Source organism: Panicum virgatum, chromosome 3N, assembly GCF_016808335.1.
Source record: "Panicum virgatum strain AP13 chromosome 3N, P.virgatum_v5, whole genome shotgun sequence".
Classification (NCBI taxonomy): domain Eukaryota; kingdom Viridiplantae; phylum Streptophyta; class Magnoliopsida; order Poales; family Poaceae; genus Panicum; species Panicum virgatum.
In genome coordinates this window covers 9,694,374-9,718,349 of record NC_053147.1, presented here as the reverse complement: position 1 = coordinate 9,718,349, position 23,976 = coordinate 9,694,374, and the positions used below count along the sequence as shown (strand labels likewise).

At 46.7% G+C, this 23,976-nt stretch overlaps 4 protein-coding genes across 12 annotated transcripts; 2 read left to right on the top strand and 2 right to left on the bottom strand.

Annotated features, from left to right (window-relative positions):
* Positions 1-481: 481 nt before the first annotated feature.
* Positions 482-9,743, top strand: LOC120664240 (coiled-coil domain-containing protein SCD2-like). Of its 9 annotated transcripts, XM_039943354.1 has the most exons (18): positions 483-974; positions 1,627-2,230; positions 2,404-2,576; positions 3,513-3,576; positions 3,779-3,820; positions 3,906-3,968; positions 4,740-4,789; positions 4,867-4,894; positions 5,096-5,173; positions 5,273-5,383; positions 5,472-5,532; positions 6,028-6,141; positions 6,704-6,822; positions 7,247-7,304; positions 8,222-8,260; positions 8,361-8,401; positions 8,936-9,131; positions 9,430-9,743. In XM_039943354.1, exons 2-18 carry the CDS (start codon positions 1,811-1,813, stop codon positions 9,549-9,551), a joined length of 1,779 nt encoding a protein of 592 aa, XP_039799288.1. In that variant the 5' UTR covers positions 483-974; positions 1,627-1,810; the 3' UTR covers positions 9,552-9,743. The 9 variants fall into 9 exon arrangements, 5 of the variants coding, with proteins under 5 accessions (XP_039799291.1, XP_039799288.1, XP_039799292.1 ...); XR_005670808.1 differs by having other exon boundaries at positions 482-2,230; positions 8,348-8,401; positions 9,008-9,131; XR_005670809.1 differs by having other exon boundaries at positions 482-2,230; positions 7,247-7,320; positions 9,008-9,131.
* Positions 9,744-11,505: 1,762 nt separating this feature from the next.
* Positions 11,506-13,366, bottom strand: LOC120664242. Its single transcript, XM_039943359.1, has 2 exons — positions 13,074-13,366; positions 11,506-11,802 (listed from the first exon to the last, which is right to left on the bottom strand). Exons 1-2 carry the CDS (start codon positions 13,361-13,363, stop codon positions 11,712-11,714), a joined length of 381 nt encoding a protein of 126 aa, XP_039799293.1. The 5' UTR covers positions 13,364-13,366; the 3' UTR covers positions 11,506-11,711.
* Positions 13,367-13,765: 399 nt separating this feature from the next.
* Positions 13,766-16,400, top strand: LOC120667521. The gene is made up of 3 exons (XM_039947582.1): positions 13,766-13,769; positions 14,605-15,803; positions 16,023-16,400. Exons 1-2 carry the CDS (start codon positions 13,766-13,768, stop codon positions 15,723-15,725), a joined length of 1,125 nt encoding a protein of 374 aa, XP_039803516.1. The 3' UTR covers positions 15,726-15,803; positions 16,023-16,400.
* Positions 16,401-17,274: 874 nt separating this feature from the next.
* Positions 17,275-19,296, bottom strand: LOC120664239 (pentatricopeptide repeat-containing protein At3g05340-like). The gene has a single exon (XM_039943353.1). The coding sequence runs from the start codon at positions 19,255-19,257 to the stop codon at positions 17,419-17,421; it is 1,839 nt and encodes a 612-aa protein (XP_039799287.1). The 5' UTR covers positions 19,258-19,296; the 3' UTR covers positions 17,275-17,418.
* Between the last annotated feature and the right edge of the window lie 4,680 nt (positions 19,297-23,976).

Genomic DNA, 23,976 nt, shown 5'->3' with positions numbered 1-23,976 from the left:
GTGTGCATGCATGTGTACTGGTGTGGAGTGAGTGAGTGAGAGAAGAGAGCAGATGCAGCGCTCGCTGCCGGCTGCTCCACTTGTTGACTAGCTTGCTTGTTCAGTGCATGTCGGGGCCGTTTAGTTCTCAAATAAAAAAATTTTAGTGTCACGTCAACAGTTTGATCAGATGTCGGAACAGTTTTTCGGACACTAATTAAAAAATTAATTTCAGAACTCACTTGAAAACCGCGAGACGAATCTTTTGAGGCATTTGGCCGCACCATTAGCACATGTGGGGTTACTATGCACTAATTAGTCTCAAAAGATTCGTCTCGTCGTGTACATCCAAACTGTGTAATTAGTTTTATTATTTAATTATATTTAGTGCTCTATGCATATGTCCAAGGGAAAATCATAAATTTCGAGATAAAAATTTTTGGGAACTAAAATGGGAGATGGGAAGAGCAGGCATACTTAAATTTTTGTGGCTGTGCTTGAGCGAAGGAGGAGAGACGGATGTGCAGGCAACTGCTGCTAGCTTGCCTACCGACAGAGAGAGAGAAAGGGATGGTGCAGCTTGCAGCCTCGAATGCTCTCATGTCCAGCGTGCGTCCTTGGTCCGGGCGGCGCTGCTGGACGGGAGGGAATCGGGCGCGTCCCGCCGCGCACAGGAAGGGAGAGGTCCAAGACGGTGCCGCGGTGGAGGTGCTGTGCTGCGCTGTGCCCGGGGTGGCGAGGCGTGGAGGAACAGCGCCGGGCGCTGGCGCACGCGGGCGGCGCGGCTGCAGCGACGCGCGGCGCGGAGAGGAGGAAGACGACGCCGCTGACGTGCGGGCCCGGTGCGTCAGCGACTCGGGGGAGGAGGAAGCGGCCGGGCTGCTGGGCTGAGGTGGGCCGCGGCGGCTGTCGGGCCGGCCCAGCGCGGGGAAAAGAAAAGAGGGAGGCGGAAGGAGGAAGCCGGGCCGGCTGGGCTGACCTCGGCCCAAGCTGAGGTGAGCTCTTTTGTTTCTTTTCACTTTCAAACCAAGAGTTCAAACTCAAATTTAAATTATTCCCAAAAACCTTGAGGAGCTCACCAAAAATTAGTATAGTGCTTTAATATTTTATGTAAAAGTTTGAGAATTTATTTTATCACTCATCTTTTAGCAACATTTTTAAACATGTTCAAGGATGGTTATTAATGCATAAAGTATGAGAAGAGCCAAATAAAAACCAAATCAAACATTGATTTATTTATTTATCTTAATTTTATTTATATTTGAAATTTGCGCTGTTACACCCACTCCACTCCTGAATGGGAGGGCTTGAAGCAAGAACTCCTCTATTGAGAATGTTCGATGTATTGAAGATATTGTTTTTCCTTATTTGACATTTTTGGGGTAAATATATATCCTATGAAAATGAGTTATTCTAAAGTTCTAAGAAAATTAATGTGAAAGTAGAGGATAAGCACATTAAGTTCTAAAAAAAATTAAGTAAATGAACGGGCATATTCGATGTCTCTACAGAACTCGAGTGAACACAACTTTGGTTGACACATGACAAGTAAAAACTTTCTGGGAGGGACAAGTCTTTTTGAGAGACAAAATTGTAAGGGTAAATAAAATAAACAAAGGTTCGAAACGCACACAAAAATGGCCGCAGGTGCACACACGCCGCAGAAGATCCCCTGCCCCCCTGACCACAACCATTTTGAGTCTCGGGAGACGAGACCGTTACGCCCCCGCCTTCGGAGAGGACGAACCAGCGAACCGCCCGCTCATCTCTCCCTCCTCCACCTCCTCCTCCCCACCGAATCCTATCGCGAGCCCTTCCCGAATCCTCTCCGATGGATCGCTTGTCGCGGCCGGCGAGCCCGGGCGGCGGCGGGCTGGGGTACGCGTCGCGGCGGGGCCTCTACGCGCGGCCGGCGAGCCCGGCCGCCGGCGGCAGCGCGCAGACGTCGCCCGGCGGGTCCCCGAAGGACTCGTCCCCGGTCCATCGCCACGCGCGGGCCGGTTCGCTCAGCGGCGTCGGGGCCGCGTCCACCGCCGGACGACGCGCGGGGGTCGGCGCCGGCGCCGGCGCCCGCGCGCAAAACAGCGCCGCGCGCGCCGCCGCGCAGCGCCTCGCACGGGTCATGGGCGGCGGCGCGGGCGGTGACGGAGGCAGCGGCAGCGACGACGACGACGACTACGAGCTCTCCGGGCCACCCATCGAGCTCTCCGCCACCCCGCGCCGCACCTCCACCCGATCCCCTTCGCCCTCGGTAATCGCCGCTCCCCCTTAATTACATACATGCCCATCTCGGTGCCACCTTGCATGTCGATCCGGTGGCATTTGGCTTTGAATGTGATTGTGTTGTATGGTTTGCAATGCTAATCTCTCATCATGGCCTGTGTGATGGTGCTAAGTGGTGGCGTGCAATTCCGTGCATTTTAGATAGGCCGGTACCTTGCGGATCAGACGCAGGTGGGCAGGCCGCCGTCGCTGACCAACCGTTACACGGCTGGGAAGTCCGTCCCCATGATACCATCGATCAAGCGGCCCGCGACAAGCGGGGCAGGGGCGGGGGCAGGGTCAGAATCGCCCATGCCGAACCGAAGGGAGCAGAGGTACACGCTCTCAAGTACTGATTGTTGCGTAGCATGCATGAAAGATTTCCAATATTTCAATGCATTTTGGAGTGAACAATTGCGATGTAGCCCTGTATGGAGTTCTCCAATCACACACGAGAATTCTGCTAAATTTAATTCAATATTTCAGAATGCCTGGGTTTTTCAAGTGTCTGCCAGATGCAGTTGATTAGCTTTCTCATGCTGTTTAGTTGCTAGTTTGCTTTGAGGCCACAACTTATCTTCCAAGGACTATCTATGTAGCATGTGATAGTTTCCCAGACACAGAATTCGTGCTAAATACCAAAGGATAGAGTTAGTGTGCTGATTCTTCATTTAGTTGTTACTTATAATGTGAAACAGCAAAATTCATTAATGAAAGTAATTTGTTGCTAAATCTCAAAGTTTGGTGTAATTTTACCATGGACCTTTTTCTTGGACTGTTACCAACTTACAATGATTCTTCAGAATATACGTCACAATACTTGATTCTGCTTACATGCACTGCTTCTGGAACTTACCAGAAGGTTCATGCAACCAGATGGTGGATTTAAATGCAACAACATAATTTATCTTGAACTAAATCAATTGAGCAATGCTGAAATAGGAATGGTCATTCTTGGATAACTGAGTCAAAACCTGGGGTTTTCTGAGACAGAATTAGTCTAAAACGATCAGCAGAAACCATTGCAACTGACATGCCACATTATTGAATGATGCTCATTGATTGAATTACACTTGACTCAAGAAAAAATTATTAGAAACTTAAGTCATGGTTATTTTTTTGGCATTCCTTTCAGAATTATTTTAACAGTATTAGTTGAGATAGGCAAGTATTTGTTTTTTTTCTTCAAAAGAACCATTTAATATCCATTGCCTTTCAATTCTTGTTTCTCGATGATCACTGGTAAGTAATATAGACTACATCATTCTTAGGAGATCAGTTGATCTTGGAAGTTCAATGAGAGCTCGCCGTACATCTTCTTCTCTTCATGATGAGGTAATTCTTTCCTGAATGTATTTTTTATATAAAATCTTAATGCTATGATCTGCATAACATTATGATTACCACTTGTGAGGTTAACTTGCAATATGAGTTTTCTCTCCTCCATGCTACGATCCTTGTCCAACCAATGTTATGGACACTGTCAACTGTCAACGATTGGCATAAAGATTTGTTTTAATCTGGAATGCTGTTGCAGATTAACACACTTCAGGTGGAAAATGAAAGCATGTATGACAAAGTGAGATATGATGGTTTTATTTTGCTTTTGTACTCTACATGTTGGAAGCAACCAACCTCGTTTTATCTTACTTGCATCTTCCCAGCTTCACCTTGCAGAGGAAAGGTCTGAGGATGGAGATGCCAAATCCATGCACATGGAGAGAGAGGTCTTTTCCATGATAAATCATGATTAATTTTTTTTTCTTTTCATTGTTGTTGGTTGAATCATAACTGCTTTTTTTAGTTTTTAACTTGAAGGCTTCATCTTTGCTAGTATATTCTGTTTGGATTATATGCGAAGATTTGCTCTGGGGTCTCTTACCATTCGCATTTCTAACTAAGTAGAGATTGATTTCATTAGATGGATTTTTTTCTGAAACCCACATACTTGTTTTGCTCTTTTTTTTTTCAATATAACGCAAGAATAAAACATTAAACAAGAGCAAAAGCCCAGAACTGTCATTTCTGCATGAGTTTCTTTACCATCCTAGGAGAGGTCCACTACTCATAACTTGTGAGGTACCGAAAATTGGTACCTCAAGTACCAAATTGCGGTACCTCCCTAGTTATAACTCTGGCATATTTCCAAGTACTGTGAAAAAAAAAACTCCTTTAGCATATTTTGCCCATAAGCCACTAAGAAATTACATATTATATTCCTTAAGCTTAATCTCTTCTACCAATGAAGTAACAGTAAAACACTCTGATGCTTCAACTGTAAATGAGGGATTTTGGTTGCTGTTCAGTAGGACTAACAGTATACAACAGCACCAAAACGGAGTTCCATTCTGTCTCATTGAGCAAGAGACAAGATCTGCAGCTTTGTTGGCTTATTTCTTTCTTTGGAAGCCCTTTGCATCAAAGTATATGCATTTAATGGTACTCATATTCTGTTATTTTCATGTTTGTATTTACCAATATTTGTTTCTGAATGTTAGGCTTCTGATATTGATGATGCAGTAGAAACAGAGACAATTGTGATTAACAGGTATGTTATTTAGTAAAATATAGTACTTATTATCAATGCCTGCATATTTTAAACCATATTTTCAACTTGGCTCACAGGAAGGATGCAGCACTAGAACAAAGAAAGGTGTGTTTCCATAGAAAGCTTCATCTGCTTGAAGTTTTTTTTTGAAAGCTTCATCTGCTTGAAGTTTTGAGGAATAATAGAGAGAGAAGTTTGCTTTTGTTCTAGTTAACTTTTGATTATTACTGCATGCAGTCTGAAGATATTTGTGATCAATTTTTGCTCACTGTTCTGTTTGAGCTTGATGCCGTTTTTTGCTCTTAGATTGCTATGAGAATTGCTTCACGAAGGTCTAGCAGTGCAAGCTGTGATGAGATTGCAACCCTTAAGTCTGAAGCAAAGGTGGATTGGATCCTTCCTTGAATCTGGTTATCTATTGCTGAATGAATTTTCTGGTGTCATGTTTTGCAACAATAAAATTTTATTTACACTGTTGGCCAGGCTGCTAATAATATGGTTACATCTGTGTCTCGGGGAGTAAAAAGTGCTAGATCAGAACTGAGATCTCTTCAGGCAACAGCCAACAGAATGATCCTGTCACAGGAAGATATGGTGTGTATGTTTGGTTACATAGTCATAACATTAGCACTTTTTGTCTGTGGCTTTATCATTACAATTGTTCATGAAAATCCTTAATCAGGAGGAGGTGGTGCTAAAGAGATGTTGGCTGGCCCGCTACTGGACATTATGTTCTAAACATGGTACCAAGATCACCTTTGCACTGTTTATACTCCTTTGCAACGAGGGGGTAGTCCCTGTGATCTAAATTATAAATATTGTCTCAATTTTTTCCCCTGAATTCACACAATCTTCAAACAGCAAATGACCACCACTGTATTTTGTAGCTGCTGGCACAACCATAGTTAATGGGCTAGGATGCATAATTTTCTATCCGTTTGTCTTTGGTTCACACCACACATTTTTGCACTACTGCTTGACTTAATTTGCTATTTAAGCACTATACTTATCCAATCTTTCATGAAAATTAATACTTGTAATCTCTCTTTTGTTCTTATGATAAATTTGTACAATCTTTCCGCTACAAACAAGATTAATGCCAACTCAAATTAGATATGTTCCATGAGAAAAAAAAAAGTGCATCATCCACGTGCAAGCAGACGATTGTCTTAACATATATGTAATATTTAATTTGTTATAATGGCTGGTTTTGGCTAATGGTGAATTCTCCTCATTAGGTATACATTCTGATATTGCTGAAGAAAAACAAGAATATTGGTCCTCATTTGCACCACTTGCACTTGAAGCAGTCCTATCAATTGGGCAAAAAGCAAGAGACGGAACTTTATCAGGTGATATCCCTTTCAAAAGCTATATTTTTTCTTCACGTTTTGATCTGTTGCACTATGAAACTGTTGATACAAAAATACTATGTTACACTTAATATGCAAGTACTATGTTTCTATTGTGAAACATGGCAGCGAGATCCAGAACCCCACAGACCATGACACGATATGACAAATAACACTGCAACACCTTCAGTAGGATTCTTTTTTTACATGACGACTTGGATTTAATGAAGTGAAGCAACGTGGCCAATTTCTGCATGCCAGAAATTTGGATGTGACTTCAATAGAGTTACTCATTTGACTATCTATTCTCATCTTCTGGCTGCAAAATAGGACTATTACTGCTTTGACGCCGTTTCTTTGCAGCTCGCAAATGATGCGGTTTCTTTTCCCTGTAGGAGCTTATTTCTTATGTATATAAAATCTCATCTTAAGAGCTTATTTATTAGTTTTACTGCCTTTAGAATGATCATGAATGATGAAGGCTTACTTTTCAAGTGTATCAGACTACATACACGGCCTTTGTCACATAGCTGTAGCACCCTCACAGTTCATGTGGTGGCAGATAATTCCGAGATGGAGAGCAGAAGCAAAATGTCTGATGCAAATGATATATCTAGCGATGGCAACATTGAGAGTATGCTTTCAGTTGAGAAAGGGCTGCGTGAATTAGCTTCACTCAAGGTTCTTCTCAATACTTGTATAATTTTGTGTGCCAACCTATATTACTTTCAAGTTTCAACAGCATGCTCTGCTCCTGGTCATGTTTCATCATCTTCGGGTGTATTAATTGATGTACATAATTTCCTAGAATGTTAAAGCTATTGTCTGCCACCCCTCAAATATCTCTATTCTAGTTAATTGTTCAGAATATTTTGATTTTTGTTGTTGTGTCACTTCAGGTGATATGGATAAGTAGATAATACAACTTCTAAACTTCAGAACCCTACTGCCTTGATAGAGTAACTAGTGCATCTCTGTAAAGTATGTAGTAAACGCAACATATATGCGATTGCATTAGCTTTTGCATACTCTCACAAAAATGGCACTACTATATTTCTGCATCTATTCAAAGTGCAGTGATAATAATTCGATACTCCCTTTGAAGGTAGAGGATGCAGTCATGCTTGCTTTGGCAGAAAATCGGCATATCAAACCTCTCTCAGGTGGCTTTTCCAAAATGTACTCATTTCTTATACTTTCATCTTACTAATATTTTATATATACTATTTCCCTGGACGGCCAGTAGATATTATTACTAGTTATTCACTTATTTGCATTGATAAAGATTAACACATAAAAGCAACAATCTCTTATTCACAATAACCAGATTATAGAGAAAAAGATCTTAGACTCGGTGATGTGATATTGTGACGGTAGTGTTTGCATGTTTGGCATATAGCATAATTTGCAAAAATGTTGAGTGCTGTTCTCTTGTAACTGGATTTGCAATGGGAACTGACAACTCATACAACATCAAGAACAATATAGTTAACTCAGCAACCTTTCTTAGTATAACTGAGCCTGCTCAGAATCATTCCAATTCCCAGCAGATGAAGAATTTGTTTGAATGTACATTGTAGATTTATTGGAGTGAGAAAATATATTTGAAGTTTATATATATCCTCGAAATGAGAGATTCATTGGGGAGTAAGGAAATTAATTCTAAGTGATTTTGTTGTTAGGGGTAATTTGAGGAAACAAGGATTGAGTTATGGCATAAGTTTATTACAGAAGAGGGTGTTGTTTAGGGGGCATGACGATGGGTTTATAGAGAGTTTTAAAGGCTTTCAGTCCTTTTCTCAGCGGTTCTACGACATGATAATGGAGAGGCCTACAAACATATATGTTACACTAGTAAAAATATTTATCAGAATATGACTGCACTGGAGATACATAGTTCAAAATTTGATTCACACCCTCAAGTATTACGTAGTTCAAAATTTGGTTCACACCCTCAAGTATTGCAGGAACTATCATGCATAATCAATCTGTACTTCAGAAAATAAGTGTTATTGTATGATTTAATGTCGTTCAGCGAGTAGTTCTCACCTTTAGATAATAATTGAGCTTCCAATAACAGGTCAAGCTTCTGAGGGTCGGAGCCCTTCCGAGTCATTAGGTTGGTTATTCTATCAGTATTTATTTTTACATCCATGAACTTTGAAGAACAAGATATCAACTATCGTCCCTAATTATTGCCCAACATGTCCTGGTCCTAGAGTTAAGTGCAGAAGAACGAGAAGATGTACTCTTCAAGCAGGTAAAAGACAATACATCACCAGTATTTTATGTTGCTCAAATTTTCGAGCTGGTCAGCATTAATATATTTTTTTTTTGTTCCTTTGTTAAATAATAAAGAGTGAAATGCACTACCAGTCCCTAATGCCTACTAAAACCCTAAACTTGTTCCATGGTTTCATCCAGAATTCCAGATCCCTAAACTCGTAAATGTACTGCCACTCAAGGTCCAGATGTCTCTATTAAGCACGTGTTTGTCTATGTGGTACCGATGGCTAAGAGGGAGAGAGGTGTCTTTCTAGTCACACTCAACAAGTTTAGGGAACCTCATGTGCATGTTTAGAATTTATGGACTTCAATGACACTGCAGGGCAAGTTTAAGGATAGCATCACTGGAAGTTAACATACAATCACAAAACCAATCTCCTAATTCATATAAGTGTCCATTATGCTCTTAACAAAGTTGACTAAGTTAATCCTTTAAAAAAGTTGACTAATAAGTTAATAAAGGGATATGCCAAACACCTCATAACTTTGCTTCTTATTTTCCGGTCAGCTTCATGTGTTGTTGCCCTCCTGTTTGGCTTCCAGTAAGTGTTGCATCGAAGAACTGACAAATACGCTACAGGCATGGTTGACCTATTATTGGAGGAGGGCCAAAAATCACGACATAGAAGATATAGCTGATGAGCGGCTACAGTTTTGGATAGAACAAAGCAAACACCCAATTACTACGACCGACGTCATAGAAGGTACTAGATTAATTTCATTCTTTGCACTAGTGAAACCTGCGCTAATAAAACTATGTTACAAGTGGATCAATGATGTTAGGTTTTTTTTTTGAAAGGATCAATGATGTTAGTTGCATACACGTTCTCCCTGTCTAATGTTTTTCTAAATTTGGAGTCGCAATAAAATAGTTATTGATTTCTTTTTCCCCAGCAATCATGTATGAAAGTTTATACAGGACACCACACCCTAAATTTAAATTTTTGATGCAAACGAAAATACTTCTGATTCTCCTTTCCCCCTCTGCAATCATGTACGAAGTTGAGAGAGGACTCCACGAGCTGAGGAAGCTGGGAATTGAGTCTAAGCTGTGGGACGCGAGCAGGAGAGCTCTGAATGACGACCTCAGCAATCATGGGAGTCCAACTGGATCTGAAGCTTAGCGAACAAATTTAGTGAATACGAAAGATGGAGTGAGGCTGTAGTGCCGATTTTGTGCCGTCAGAGGGCCTAGAGCCCTCCTGATATTCCTTCCATGTTTATTGCCTTTTGCTTGGTATATCGTCATGTAAAAAAAATAAATTTTGATCAAAATATCTCGTAATCCTTCCTTTCAAATTATATATTTTATGCTAGTGCTGATTGATCTGTGAAAGCAAAAGGGGCTAATCATGGAGTCATCGAGATGCCATGCTTTCCACCTGGTTAATCTATACTGCAACAAGATTATTATGCATTGCTTGATTTCCCTTTTCCTTTTGCAATGGTGGTGGTGTATCCTTTCAAGGAGCAAAGAAAGAATCCAGGGTGAAGCTTCCTAAGTGAACAACCTGAACTGGACTCTGGTCTCGCACACTGACACAATCCTCCACGTGCACTCCCACCTTGAGAGCCATGTCCGCGGAGCTGCGGTCGCCGGCGAGCCAGCGGCGACAGCAGTGCGCGGCTGCCACCGCGGCCGCGGCCGCTGCCTGCCTCGCGCCTGTGGTCGTGTTCCTGGCGGTGCTCGTCCTCGCGCCGTCCCTCATCCCGCGGCTGCTCCTCCGGCCGCACCACGTCGTTCCCCGCGTCGTGTCCGCCGAGCTCCGTCTCATGTCCTTCGACGCCGCGGCTTCTGCCCTCGCGTACAACCTCTCCGCCGTGCTCCAGTTCGACGGCCCGCCGGGCTTGTACGTGCCCCGGTACACGGGGGTCAGGGCCGCGCCGTTCTACGCCGGGCAGGAGCTCGGCGCCGCCGTGGCGTTGCTGGAGTTCACGCAGCGCCACGGCGGCGGGGGAGGCGCCACGCTGCCGGTGGCTTGGGCCGGCGTGCAGCGCGTGACGCCCGGCCGGCGCGCGCGCTCGGTGGCCGCGGCGCTGGCGCGGGAGCGCGCCCAGGGGTGGATCAGCGTCAAGGTCGCTGTGCGCGCCGCGCAGGACGGCGAGGAGAGCGACTTCGCGTGCTCGCTGAGCTTCCCGGTGCCTCGTAAGCGCGACGGGAGCGGCAGCGGCGCGCACCCCCGTCGTGTTCGATGGTGGCAGTTGCGCTGATGCCGTCCGCGGCGAGTTCTAGACGCCGTCGAGCCGACCGGCCGCTGCAGCTTTGGAATGGAATTGCTTGCTCGGTTGGGTGTGCCTGTTCGCTCAATTCAAAGTGACTTTTTTTTTCCACGTCACGTGCATGCAGATGCAAGAAGTTCCCTAGTCTCCGAGTTGTACAATGCTTTGAGCATCTTTCGTTCATGTTTTCAGGGTTTTCTTTTTCTCCTCTTGGCCGAAAGACATCTCGTTCATCCTGAAATTTTTAGGCAAAATAGGCATCTTAGTCCCTCAACTTTACTCTGAAGGTCAAGTTGGTCCCTCAAATTTCAAATTGGCCAATCTAGTCCTTCAACTTTTATTTTTAGATCAAACTTGTCCTTGTGATGATGTGGCTCTTCCTATTAAATGAGATTGATGTGAAAAGTCATTTTTTACCCTTGGCTCATTATTCTCGTACTCAATCCATTATTGCATTGTTGTAATTAACTAATGATGCGACATAATAGGTCTATTGTTGTTTCTCCTAGCTTGTTGTGTCTCGTATTTATTAAAGTGCCCTTTCATACTTAGTGTAATCTTCATCATATAAGAACATCACGTACATGTTGATCAACTTTCCGTAGCACTGCTCAGCATGCAAATTATGAAGGAGAGGAAATAGCAAAGGGTAAAGAGGAATTTTCGCATTAGTCTCATGGTATTATGGAGCATCACATTAATATAAGGATGAATTTGACCTAAATATAATAGTTGAGGGACTAAATTGGTCTTTTTAAAAGTTGAGGGATGAACTTGACCCTTGGAGTAAAGTTGAAGGACTAAGACGCCTATTTTGCCAAAATTTTATGAACCTAAGAAACACAACAAAGCGGCAAATGCCACTCAAGTGTTTTGCATCATGAATTCAATTGGAAGCACATCATTCTTCAAACATGGAAAGAAGTTCGATTGAAAATCAGTCGTAGACTAGATTAAGCAAATAATTAACAATGAGGGTTTCTTCATCTATGTGTCACCCAAGAAACGTTACAGCATTCAAACAAGGCAAACGCCCGAAATAGAACTGAGCATCAGTTTGGCGATTATTTGCTTCTCTTGACCGCACGCCTGCCCTGGCCCTTCTTGGGCGGACCCTTGCCACGACGTTTTAACATTTCCAGCTTGGAGAGACGCCTGCGGAAAAGGGACATGTGCCAATAAGATAAATACTCATAGTATGATCTTTCAGGGAAACAATAAGTAATGTGAGCATTTCGGTTATGGTTAACTTGTGATGTGTCCCGAAGAGAAACAAGAGGCAGCTAAGGAAGAAGCAAAGACATAAAACAATACGACGTTCAGGATGGATGCACTGATACAAGTATCATACTTGATTCATGGCAATCGCGACAATGCTTTAGCTTGTGGGCTGACAGCTCCCATGAAGTTTATTTCTCCAGGCAGAAACATCAGTCACCAGCATAGGATTTCTATTTAATTTACTTGTAATATCACAAGATTCCTATTGCACCCAAAATGCAGGAACCAGAAATAAGATACTAGATACAATAACATTGAAGATTCCTCTGGCTTTCTGAAGATGTAAAACGAGTCAGAACACTCAGAGCTATCACATTAGTTAATATATATTCTTGTCAAATGATACAACCACTAAGCAAGTGTGTAACCAATCCGAGACCAATTTTCCTGTAATTAGTACAAAATAAACCGGATATTCAAACCCTAATTCCCAACAAAACCCATCATGGAATTAGTCAGTTATTTCTGGGATCATGGTTACATAACTGAGCACTACAAAATTAAGTACATGAACCAGTGCAAACATTACCAAATCCCTGGAGTGGTTGGAACGGAAGGTTTCTCTAGAAATTTTTTATTTAGTTCAGCCTTAATTAAATCCTAGATAACTGGGTCCAAATCCTCCCTATCCAAACAGGCCCTAGTGTAGCGAAAATTTATGATTTATCCTAATAACAACAAATGCACTAGCAGGTGCATGATTACTGCAAGAAGTGAATATGTACAACCATTCTACTAAACATAACACAGTCTTTCCCTCAAGTATGCATCAGATCAACATCGAAAACAGACATGACTGTTGAAGAGACGTGCTAGAAATACTAGCTCCCGCGAACATAAGCATCCGCAGTGAATGCAGTCAAAGCACTGCATTCCCATGCCAAGGAACACCTCTCCAATTGGAGCTGGGAATCCTGAACGCCTAGTTCCAACGATCAGTAACTAGTAACACTACACAAGATCTTGTGAACTCAAAGATTTGGTGTCGGTCAGGCATACCAACAAACACACCCCGAGCATCACCGAGACAACTCTCTCAGCGAACGCATGGCGGGCACAAGCAAACTAGCAAAGTGAGCAAGCAAGCGTGCCAACTACTACGAACACGCAGCGGTGGAGGAGGGAGGATGGAGGCGGTTGCTTACTCCTTCTCCTCGCGCGCCATGACGAGCGGGTCGTCGCGCTTGATGTCGTAGGGGTACCACTGCGCGACCTGGTCGCCGACCATCTTCTTCCGCAGCAGCTTCGTGGCCGCGCGCTTCCCCGTCGGGTTCAGCGCGTGGCCGAAGATGGCCGCCCGCGCCTCCGTGGCCCCCGCCGTCGCCGCCGCCGCCAGGAGGCGACGCAGCCCGCCCGCCGCCGCACTCATTTCTCCCTCTCGTCTCTCTGTCCGTCGGTGTGATCTGACGGACCGACGGCCCAGATCGTCCGACATTGTTGGGGTTTGGTGGGCTTCTTGGGTATTGGGCTGGACCGGATGGGCGAATGCAAGAAGGCTTGGCCCGGACTAATAAAGGAAAAAGTTCATTTTACAACCTTCAACTATTGCGCTCGTTTCGATTTTCAACCCCGATGTACAAAATCAGAAATCATGCAACCTCCAAATATCAAAATCGTTTGTTTTTCACCCTTCTCCGGTTTTCAGGGCGGTTTACGCTGACGTCAGAGCGATTTTTCCTTTTTTTCTCTATCTCCAAATTTAATAGCAAGGGAAAAATATTAAATGGGTCTAAAAATTATTAAATTTTTTAGAGAGGTAGAGTAGGTGATAGGGAACCTATTTTGACAATTATTTTTAGTTGGAACTCAAAAATTTTTGAAATACAAATATTTGGATATGGGTAAAATTTAGAATTTATTGAATTTTTAGGGCATAAAAAAGTGCTCCAAAATTTATCAAACTTTAAACCTAAGGTTCATTTTAAATTTAGTTTACCATGTTAATTTTATTTGACTGATGTTCCACAGCGACATTGTAAGTTTGTTCTTAAAGGCCAATTTTGCGCCAAACTTGATTATTTTAACAAATTTTGAAAAATTTCCATGGAACATGAGTGAAATGAAATTAACGTGACAAACTACGTTCAAAATGAACCTTGGGTTTCGAATTTAGCAAATTTTGTAGCATGTTTTGATGCCCCAAAATTCAATGAAATTTAAATTTTACCCATATTCTGGTTTTGTACATCGAGATTGAAAATTGAACGAGCGCAATAGTTGAAGACTGTAAAATGGACTTTTTCCAATCTGGGGGCTATGAGGGGCTCCTTTTCCATTTGTGCTAAAACTGACTGGGCTATGGCTCTTTCTCTTTCTCATTTAGATTTATTAGATTAGATTTAAAAAATAAGTATTTTTTGTTAGTGGAAAATACAAAAGCCCCTTTGTATGGGGGTGACCTAGGCCTCCTTTGGTTAGCGCGCTAGGATTTTAGCGTGTCTCTTTAAATCTCCGCATAAAAGATCAAATGAAATCTATTTGTAAAATTTTTTTAGGGATGAGTATAATTTTTCGCGACGAATCTAATAACGATAATTAATTGATGATTTGCTACAGTGATGCTACAATAACCATCATCTACTCGCGCGGTCAAAGTCTTCATTAGATTTTTAGGGTCACTGGTGTGGGGTTCTGAAGTTGGTTTTGTAAATTGGTTTTGTTTCACACCGTAATTAGCCGTCAAAATATCACTATTCACTGCCGACCTCCTCCGCGCCGCCGCCGCCTGCAAGCCCTTCCTCTGCGCCGCACGCAGCGCGCCGTTTCTCCGCCGCTTCCGCCGCCGCCACCCGTCCTCCTGCCCGCACCTCCTCGGATGCGTCATCCTCATCCCCAACCGCCTCCCCATCTCTCCCCCATTATCATCATCATCATCATCATCATCATCATCCTCGTCCGCGGCTTCGGCTGCCAACGGCTGCGGCGGCGACTTCGCCCTGTCCTTCCTCCCGGGCGGCGGCTGGCTGGGCCGGGGCCCCGCCACGTGGGAGCACCTGGACTGCCGGAATGGCCGCGTCCTCCTCAAGAACAAGGGGTCCCAGGAGCTCGCCGTCGCGGACCCGGTCTCCCGCCGGTGCGTCTCCCTCCCGACGCCCCCCGCCGGGCGCGCCGTTGGTTACGGCCTCTTCACCGACCACGGCGACTCCTCGGAGTTCCGCGTGGTCTGCGTCTCGCGGGACACCGCCTCAGGCGAGCTGCGTGCGCTGTTCCTGTCCTCCGGCGAGCTCGCCTGGGCCGACGTCGCCGGCGTCGAGTGCCAGACCGATCTCGCCGCCGGTTCCCGTGCGATGCAGGCAAACCGTTCGCTTTACTGGAGACTCGACGGCGGGGAGCGCATGGTGGCCTTCAGCACGGCGTCCATGGAGTTCTCGGTCCTGGACCTCCCGCCTGACTTGCGGGAGCTCAGCTTCGATGCTGTTGACAGGGGGGAAGAGGAGGATGTCAATGTGCTCCATCTGGTCACCATGAGGGGCTTCCGCATTGAGCTGTGGGCTGGCACGGTGGACGGTGACGGTGGGATAGCGTGGAGGCGGGTGGAGAAGTCGGTGAGGTTCCACAAGGTGCCGACGGAGATGATCAATCCTTCGGTGGATTCGTACCAGCACGAGCTGGATGTCATCGGAGTGGCTGCTGGCGTTCTGTTCTTGCGGCAGTGGAATCATCTATTCTCCATTGATCTTGAAACCATGAGGCTCAAGATGTTGCCCAATGAGGATTGCGCGGAGGCACTGATCTATCCTTACACGATCGCATGGCCGCCTTCTTTCTTGAATCAGCAGGACAAGGCGGGGAACTAGTCTGTGGTGGGTACCTCGCACAACTCTGAGTAATAATCTGCATATACACAACAAGACAAGGCGGGGAACTAGTCTGTGGTGGGTACCTCACACAACTCTGAGTAATAATCTGCATATACACAACAATGTTAACCAAGTGTACCATTCATAGTGTTACTACATATAAGCTACTTAAAAGAGATTGATACTTTAACTTCTATAGAGAGAGAATATGATAGTGTTGTACTCCAAAACCTCAATGGTTAGTTTGTTAGGTGTAGCATCTTGGTGCAACTGAACTTTTTGAGTTTGATGCAGGAATAGGCTTCTTTTGACACCAAGCTCCAGCGTGTGGTGAGGAGTTTGGCAGAGTCAATGGTGGAAAAGGAAGGAACTTGATTATCCGGAATGAAGTCTTAGAAATTATCACTGCTCAACTGCTCTAGTTGTGCTTACAAGTTTCTGCCTTGTATGTATCCTGTATTTGTTTTCTAGGTTGGTAAATTGTTCTCAAATTCTGTCTGCTGTTGCTCTAGTAGTAAATATTATTCCATCTTGAAGTGTTGTATTTAGTTTGTTAAAATAAGGTTGGCAGAAGCTTCGTACTGTTCATATAGTTATATTGTGCTGATTTATGTATCACTTCATACTGTTCATTAAGAAATGACAGACCTATTTCAGTTGGACTTGGTATTAGTGGTCTGTGCCGTCTCCCTGTCTGTTTGTTAAGAAATGTGCAGCTATGGGGAGGAGTTATTGGGGCCGTGATTGTGTTGGTTTATATAACCCAGGTTGGAGATTTTGTTGGAGAAGAAACTCTGGTTGCCCTTGAGTTTGTCTCATGTATCCATCGTGCTCTGGATTCCGATGATGAATGTGAATGAATTCCTGGTGTTCATGCGATCTACTTTAGTCTGGAGCTCTGTTATCTAGCTTGATTGATGGCATTAGTAGTTTAGTACCCGTGTCTGTTCCTACTTGCACGTTGATTCTGCTCATGCGTAGTGTACTGCCATTCTTGTCCCAAGAGACAGTTACATCCATCTTACCGCATTTTTGTTGCTCTAATTCCATATTCTACTAAAAATGACTGTGTCATTATTCAAACGGGTTAGGTTAGTTCAAACGGGCTGCGGATGGAGTGCAGGGCAACAATCAATGTCCATGTTCCACATCCGTCTGCTTGTCCATCTCCCGATATGACAGTGAAGTGCATGGCAGCAGTGCTTTCTTCATTCTACTACAGATATCAGGTTCATGCAGAAACAAAGATGGGTTAGCGGTGGGCTACTAGGCTTTACGGCCTAATGGGTTGGGGAGTTCGACAAGTGAGCTTCTTACACTCCTGTTCATGCAGAATTGATAAGGGGTGATATTCCTTTTGGTCTAATTTTCCACAGGTCCTTAATGCCACCTTTTAAATTGCAACAGGACTACAGGAGAGAACACTCCTACCTGAAATCCTGAATTGTTATATCACTTAGTTCACCTTTGTACTTCAACATTTCAATCTATTGCGAACACAGTTCATTTGCACTTGTATTTTTCTCAGACATGGACTGATACACCCAATAGTGAAGCAAAACAGAATGTATTATGTACAAATTTCAGGTCAGATGTGAGTAAACAATCCATGAAGTACTGACAATCATGTATGATGCCCATCGCAAATCAGATATGCACACAAAGTAACGGGGACTGAAATGCACACATTTCATGAAGCATTGCTCTCAACCAGATCATCTTGATCACTGGAGGTTGTAGATAACCGCTGCAGCACATTATTGACACCAGCAGAATCATGGTGAGACGTTTTCCTGGCAACAAAAGATCGGACCTCCTTGTGGAGCTCAATACAGCTCTGGCCAGTATCCTTCCTCAAGCCCATTTCTCTCATCCTCTTCATGATTCTGGCTCTGTCATCCCATCTGCCCTCAGATGAGTAGATGTTTGATAACAAGACATAAGCAGCAGTGCAGTCAGGGTCAAAGAGAAGCAACTTCTCTGCGGCATATTTCCCAACCTCTGAGTTCTTGTGAAAGCTACAAGCTCCCATTAAGGCCTGCCAAAGAAGAGTGTTGTCCTTGAAGGGTCCATCTTCTATGAATGCTTTCGCATCGTATAACAGACCGGCTCGGCCAAGCATGTCAACAACACAAGCATAATGCTCCACTCTTGGATGAATTCCGTATTGTGATGACATGGAATTCAGTAACTCGAGGCCCTTCTTGGCTGATCCAACATGGCTGCATCCATGGAGTATTGATAAGAATGTAACATCAGTGGGCTTGGCACCATCCACTTTCATGGACTCAAACAACCGAAAAACCTCGGAACCATGGCCATGCCGGGAAAAGGCTGCAATGATAGAGTTCCATGAAATTGTATTCTTACTTGGCATTCCACCAAACACTTTGATAGACTCCTGTAGTTCACCGCATTTGGAATACATATTTATCAGACCATTGCAGACATAGGTGTTCCCTTCGAAGCATTTCTTGATGATCAATGCGTGGATCTGCTTCCCAAGAGCAAATGGTGCAGAAACACCAAAGGCCCCCAGAACTGAAGAAACCATGTTTGCATCAACGACAACTCCCGCGCCGACCATCTCAACAAACAATTCGAATGCCTTCTCCTCCAGCCCATTTTGAGCATATCCAGCAAGAATCACAGTCAAGAAAACTTCATCAGGGTCCTGACAAGAGCGGAACACCCTCAGGGCATCCTCCATCAACCCGCATTTGGAGTACACGTCCATGAGCCCACTCTCGACATGAAGGTCAGTCTCAAACCCTGCCTTGACAACAAGCCCATGAATCTGCTGCCCTTCTCTGGCTGCAAGAGATCCAGCACAAGCCAACAGGGAGCTCAAGTATGTAGCACTATTGGCGTCCACCGCAAGCCTCATCTGCCGGAACAGAGAGAGACTCTCCCTGTACCTCTCCGCCCGGGCCATCCCGGAGACCATCGCCGTCCACGTGATGACGTTCCTCTCCGCCATCGCGCCAAACACCCACCGCGCCAAGGCAGGGGAGCCGCACTCGAAGTAGGCGGTCACCAGCGCGTTCCCCACAGACACCCCCGCATGGAGCCCGGACGACACCGCCAGCCCATGCACAGCTGCAACTGCAAGCGACGCGGCGCCCGCACACGCAGATAGGACGGTGGTGAGAGTGGCGTGGTCGCACGCACCGGCGCCCGGGGCCGCACGCAGCATCCGCCTGAGCAGAGCGAGCGCTTCCGAGGCGGAGTTGGAGGCGGCGGCGAGGAGCGAGTTCCAGGACACGGAGTCCCGGACGCGCATTTCGTCGAACACCCTGGCGGCGTCCCCGCAGCGGCCGCAGCGGGCGTACATGGCGACGAGGGAGTTCCATGCGCCGAGCACGTACCGGAGGTCGGCGCGGCTAGGGTGGAGGTGGAAGTGGGCGGGGTTCTTGGCGACGACGGCGTGGAGCGCGGTGCCGAGGCGGAGGTCCCCGGCGCGGCCGCAGCGGGCGAGGAGGCCGCTGAGGTGGGGGTAGCTGCGGAGCGGGGACCACGCATCTCTCATTCGGGCTAGAAAGAGAGAGATCTGATGACGGTATGGCTATACCTAACTGAAGAAAGATACACATGTCACACTCTTAAACTCCTTCCGTTCATTTTCATTCTATTTTTCAAGTTGATCTTAACGAATGACTATAGAAAAACAAAGGTTGGATCTACAGTTACGTTACATGGAATCGGCCAAATTTTGTTTGAAATATAAGACATTTCTCCAGTTCCCTCACACGAATTGCATTGAGCAGTAAATGACAGATGCTCTGCCGTTGCATCAAAAGGAAGATGCGGCAGTTTACAAAACAGGGTTGCAATTTAAAATGGAAAAGAAAGGTAAAAACTGCACAAAGCAGCATAAGCATCTGAGAAGAAGTGCCAACAATAGTGAGTGCGGCACGAACATAGCAGCTAGGAAATTACAGTCGCTGTGTTCGCAAGTGTTGTGATGCGACGCCCGGTAAAGGTGGATGTCCTGAACTCAAAATTAGTTGAAGTTATTGCGGTCGTTGATGCATTGCAACTATCCCGCTGATGAGGCATCTACCACAGTTGCTCCGAGTCTGATCTGCCGTAGCAGTGTAGCACAACTTACTAATCAGGCTTTTGCTCTTTTGCAACTCAAGGCCTCAAGCATCACCACACAAACGAAGAAAATGGAACATTCTGCAACCATGCTTTTCTCTTCAAGAGGACACAGCCTCAGTCAGTGTCCACTGCTCATCAATTGTTAAATAAACCAGAAAAACAAAAAAAAAACACAGCAGATCATAACAGTACCAGCGAACTTGACGGTAAAATTATATTGGTTCACACTTCACAATTTATTATCCCGCGCGTCGTGTTTTCGCGGCATTGTCTGCGAGGCAGCCAGCGAGAGGTCCGGATTCGGTGGTTCCACTCTGTCAGACGGTGGGTACTGTTGCAGCGGCACTACGGCATTGGGTCCCGCATGGCGGTGGTCTGTTCGGTGCAGGGCTGTCTATTTCCTTTGTTTTCTCCTTCGGCTTTGGCCTGCATCTTGGCGGCGACTTCAAGTGCAGGAGAAGGTGATTTGCCGCACCGGTTTGGATTTGTCCGGCCAACGTTTGTATAGCGGAGTTGCTATTTTCCTTTTAGTGGACATCTTCAGATCTCCATCCCGGCGCTTCCTTCGTCCACTCCTGGTGGACTTTCTCTTGACAGTTATTCCCTCTTGTTCATTCATCGGCTTATCATCATCTAGTTCTGAACTGGGGCATTCCGCAGTCCCTTCTTTTTTTTATGGACCCCAACGATCACATCCTTGCTCAACACGCGGCGCGAGGCGATGGCGTCGTCGTCTGAGGCGGGGAGCAGGTCCCGCTCCTCGAGCCGCTGCAACATCGCCTCACCCTCAGGGCGCTTGTTGCCCTCGAAGCAGCGCACGTACTGCTTGTTTGATATGGGTCTTCGAGAGGTCCTCGCCGGCACCACCGTCGGAGTCATCGCCGGACCTCGCGAGGACGTCCGGCGCTCCCTTCTCCTTCGCTGTGTTTAGTTGCAAAATCTCTCTCTTCAAATTTCACTATTCATTTATTACATCAAATTTTTTGCCTCATATATGGAGTACTAAATGTAGGTAAATAAAAAAAATAATTGCATAGTTTTGATGGACGTTGCGAGACGAATCTTTTGAGCCTAGTTAGACTATGATAAGACAATATTTATCACAAACAAACGAAAAATGCTACAATATACTACAGTATCCGATGCGACTTTTTTTACCACTTTTTTTGGATCTAAACAGCCTTCTTCGCTTTCCCCGTATTTACTGGCGGCACGTTTTTTTTTATACCGGCGACACGTTGTTCACAGGGAGTTCTTTTTAGAAACATGTTCACGGGGAGTTAGGGCTTTATTAGGAGGCGGCGGCGGAGTTTCCTATAGAGTAAAATGCACTGGGGGTCCTTAAACTAGTGAGGGTGTGTCAAATAGTTCCACGAACTCTGAAAATGCAGATTCGGCCTCCTAATCTATTTAAGTGTGTCACTGGAGGTCCAAAACCCTTTTGACCGGGTCTGACTGCCTACGTGGACTGCCACGTCGGATCCAACGTGGCCGTTGGCCCACGCTGGCGCGGAGGCAGAGGAGCTACACCCGTGAAATGTCGCCCCCCCCCCCCTCTTTCCTCCCTTTCCTCTGGTGCCCAAGCCCCGACCCACCTGGACGGCGGCGACGCCGCCCGTGAGCGCCGCCGTCCCTCCTCCCTCCTCGCCACGCCGAGCTCGCCCCTCCTCCCTCTCCTCGGCCGGCTACGGCGGATCCCCTGTCCCCTCCATGCAGCGGCCGCGGCTGGGCGGACCGGCGGCCGCGGCGCGGCCGGCGAGCGGCCACGGCGGCGAACCACCTCCCCTCCGCTCCTCGCCTTATCCCTCCACGCCTCCCTCCTCCTCGCCGCCTCTCTCCTCCCTCCCAAGCTCCTCCTCGGGTCCTCGCGTCGGCCGTGGCGGAGCTCGCGCGTGCTGGCCCGGCGGAGCTCCCGATCGGCGGCCGTGAGTGGGGGCCGCACGGCGAACCACCTCTTCCTCACGCAGTCCGAGAGCGAGGTCACGGCCGCCATGGCCGAGAGCGCGCGCCGCTGGGGCGCCAAGGTCACGCCCGCGAGCTGCTCGAGCTGCACGGCGGAGGCGGAGGTGCGCGTGGTGGAGCAGGGGAGCTCCAGCTACGCGACGCAAAGGCAGTGCGCGCAGGAGCAGGGGCGACCTGCGCACTGCGGGGCAGAGCGGCGAAGGCGGAGGCCCGCGCGGCGGCGGGGCACGGTGGAGGCCCGCACGGCACGGGGCGCGGCGGTCGTGGTCGAGCGCGGCGCCTCCTCCCGGCGGCCATGGGCGGCGCGGCGTGGCCCTCCCCTGCTCCCTCAGGTCCCCGCATGGCACCAACGGCTGAGCGAGAGGACCACGGGTGCGGTGACGGCTCCTCCTTCGCGGATCGAGGTGGCGGCGCTTCGGGCGGAGGTGGTGGCGCTCTGTATCGAGGCTGCGCCGCCGCAGCGCCGGCCGCCCACCCCGCCTCGCGCGGACCCAGCCGGCGAGTCGGAGCATGAAGGGGAGAAGGGGGCGAGCCGGCCGCCCGCTCGCCCGTCGCCGCGGAGGGGAGGGGAGCGGAGCCGCCGGGGGGCAGGGGCGGTGCCGGGAGGGAGCGGAGCCGCCGGGGGGCAGGGGCGTGGGCCAACGGCCACGTTGGATCCGACGTGGCAGTCCACATAGGCAGTCAGACCCGGTCAAAGGGGTTTTGGACCTCCAGTGACACACTTAAATAGATTAGGGGGCCGAATCTGCATTTTCGGAGTTCGTGGACCTACTTGACACACCCTCACTAGTTTAAGGACCCTCAGTGCATTTTACTCTTTCCTATATGTGTTCCACAAGATAGATAAAGATGTTATCTTTAAAGCCCAAGGGCCAATTAGCACATGATTAGAGTGCACGCCGCACGCCCAGCACGCAGCTGCAGGAGCGACATCACCCAATTGTATGCAGCCAGCGCCAAGCAGGAGGGGCAGGAGTCCAACGAACAATATGCAGATTGCAGAAGGGGAGAAGCAAGCTGTCAGTACTGACGCTCAACATGAGCTTATGAGTACGGGCTTTGCTTCTCTCTAGTTTCTTCCAAGTCTCTTAATACCATCTTCAACATTTTTTGAATTGATTCAACATTCTGAAAAGAGTAATCCTACATTTCGGATAAACCAATTCAACATGTTTAGAACAAATGTTGAAGTAGTATACTAAGTATGTTGAAATGACCTATTCAAAATGTTGAAATTCTAAAATAAGATAACAAAAATAACATATTGGATCTTATTCTATTCCATTAATTCTAAAGAATATTTTAGTTCAAATGGAATGTAAATCGGATTTACGATTTAAGAGAAAATGTGATTTGGAGTTAGGAACTTGTTTTGCTTTCCAACCTATTCCTCCTCTCATGCTGCGACACCTGGCTGCCTCCCCGCTCCGCTTCCGCCCGCTTCGCGCACACTGCTCCCCGCTGCTGTGCATCGTATGCAACTCTGTATTTTACACGGATCTCAAACATTAGAAGATGGTTAACAAAAAATCTTCTGAAAGATATATAGGATCCACGGGCGGCGGCGGGCTCACTCTCCGAGGGCTAGCTACTTCACGGGCCTTTTTTTTTCTTCGTTTTGCGTATATCAACGAGGCCCAGTTTGGCCCGACATTACTGGGAGCCCACTTCTACACACCTGCACGCCTGCAGTATTTCGGCTGGCGCCGCAACTTGCTAGTTCCTCTTTTATATCAGCAAAAACGAGACATTGCCTAGTCAAAAAAAAAAGACGAGACATATAGCGTCGTTACAATCGGAACTTAATCCTAGATTAACGACGTTAGGCTTGTCGCCGTCCAGACCCGGTGGTTCGGCACCAACTATTAAGATGCTGCGTGATCCCACACTCCGGATGGTTGATGCAAGAGGTAACACAGAAACGCACCGGTTTATCCTGGTTCCGGCCGTGGGCCGTACGTCCAGCAATGGGGTGTACGAATACACTGTACTATCTTGTACCGGAGGTGCCTATAGTAGGGGGTACAAGCGAGGCGAGAGAGAGGAAAACTCCCAAGTCTCTGCTAGATGATTGAGGCAAGTGCCAATATCGTGCTTCGGGGAGCAGGTGTGTGTGTGTGTGTTGAGATATTGGATGAGCGAGCGAGTGAGGATGAGGGAGAAGATAGAGTCCGCCTCCCCC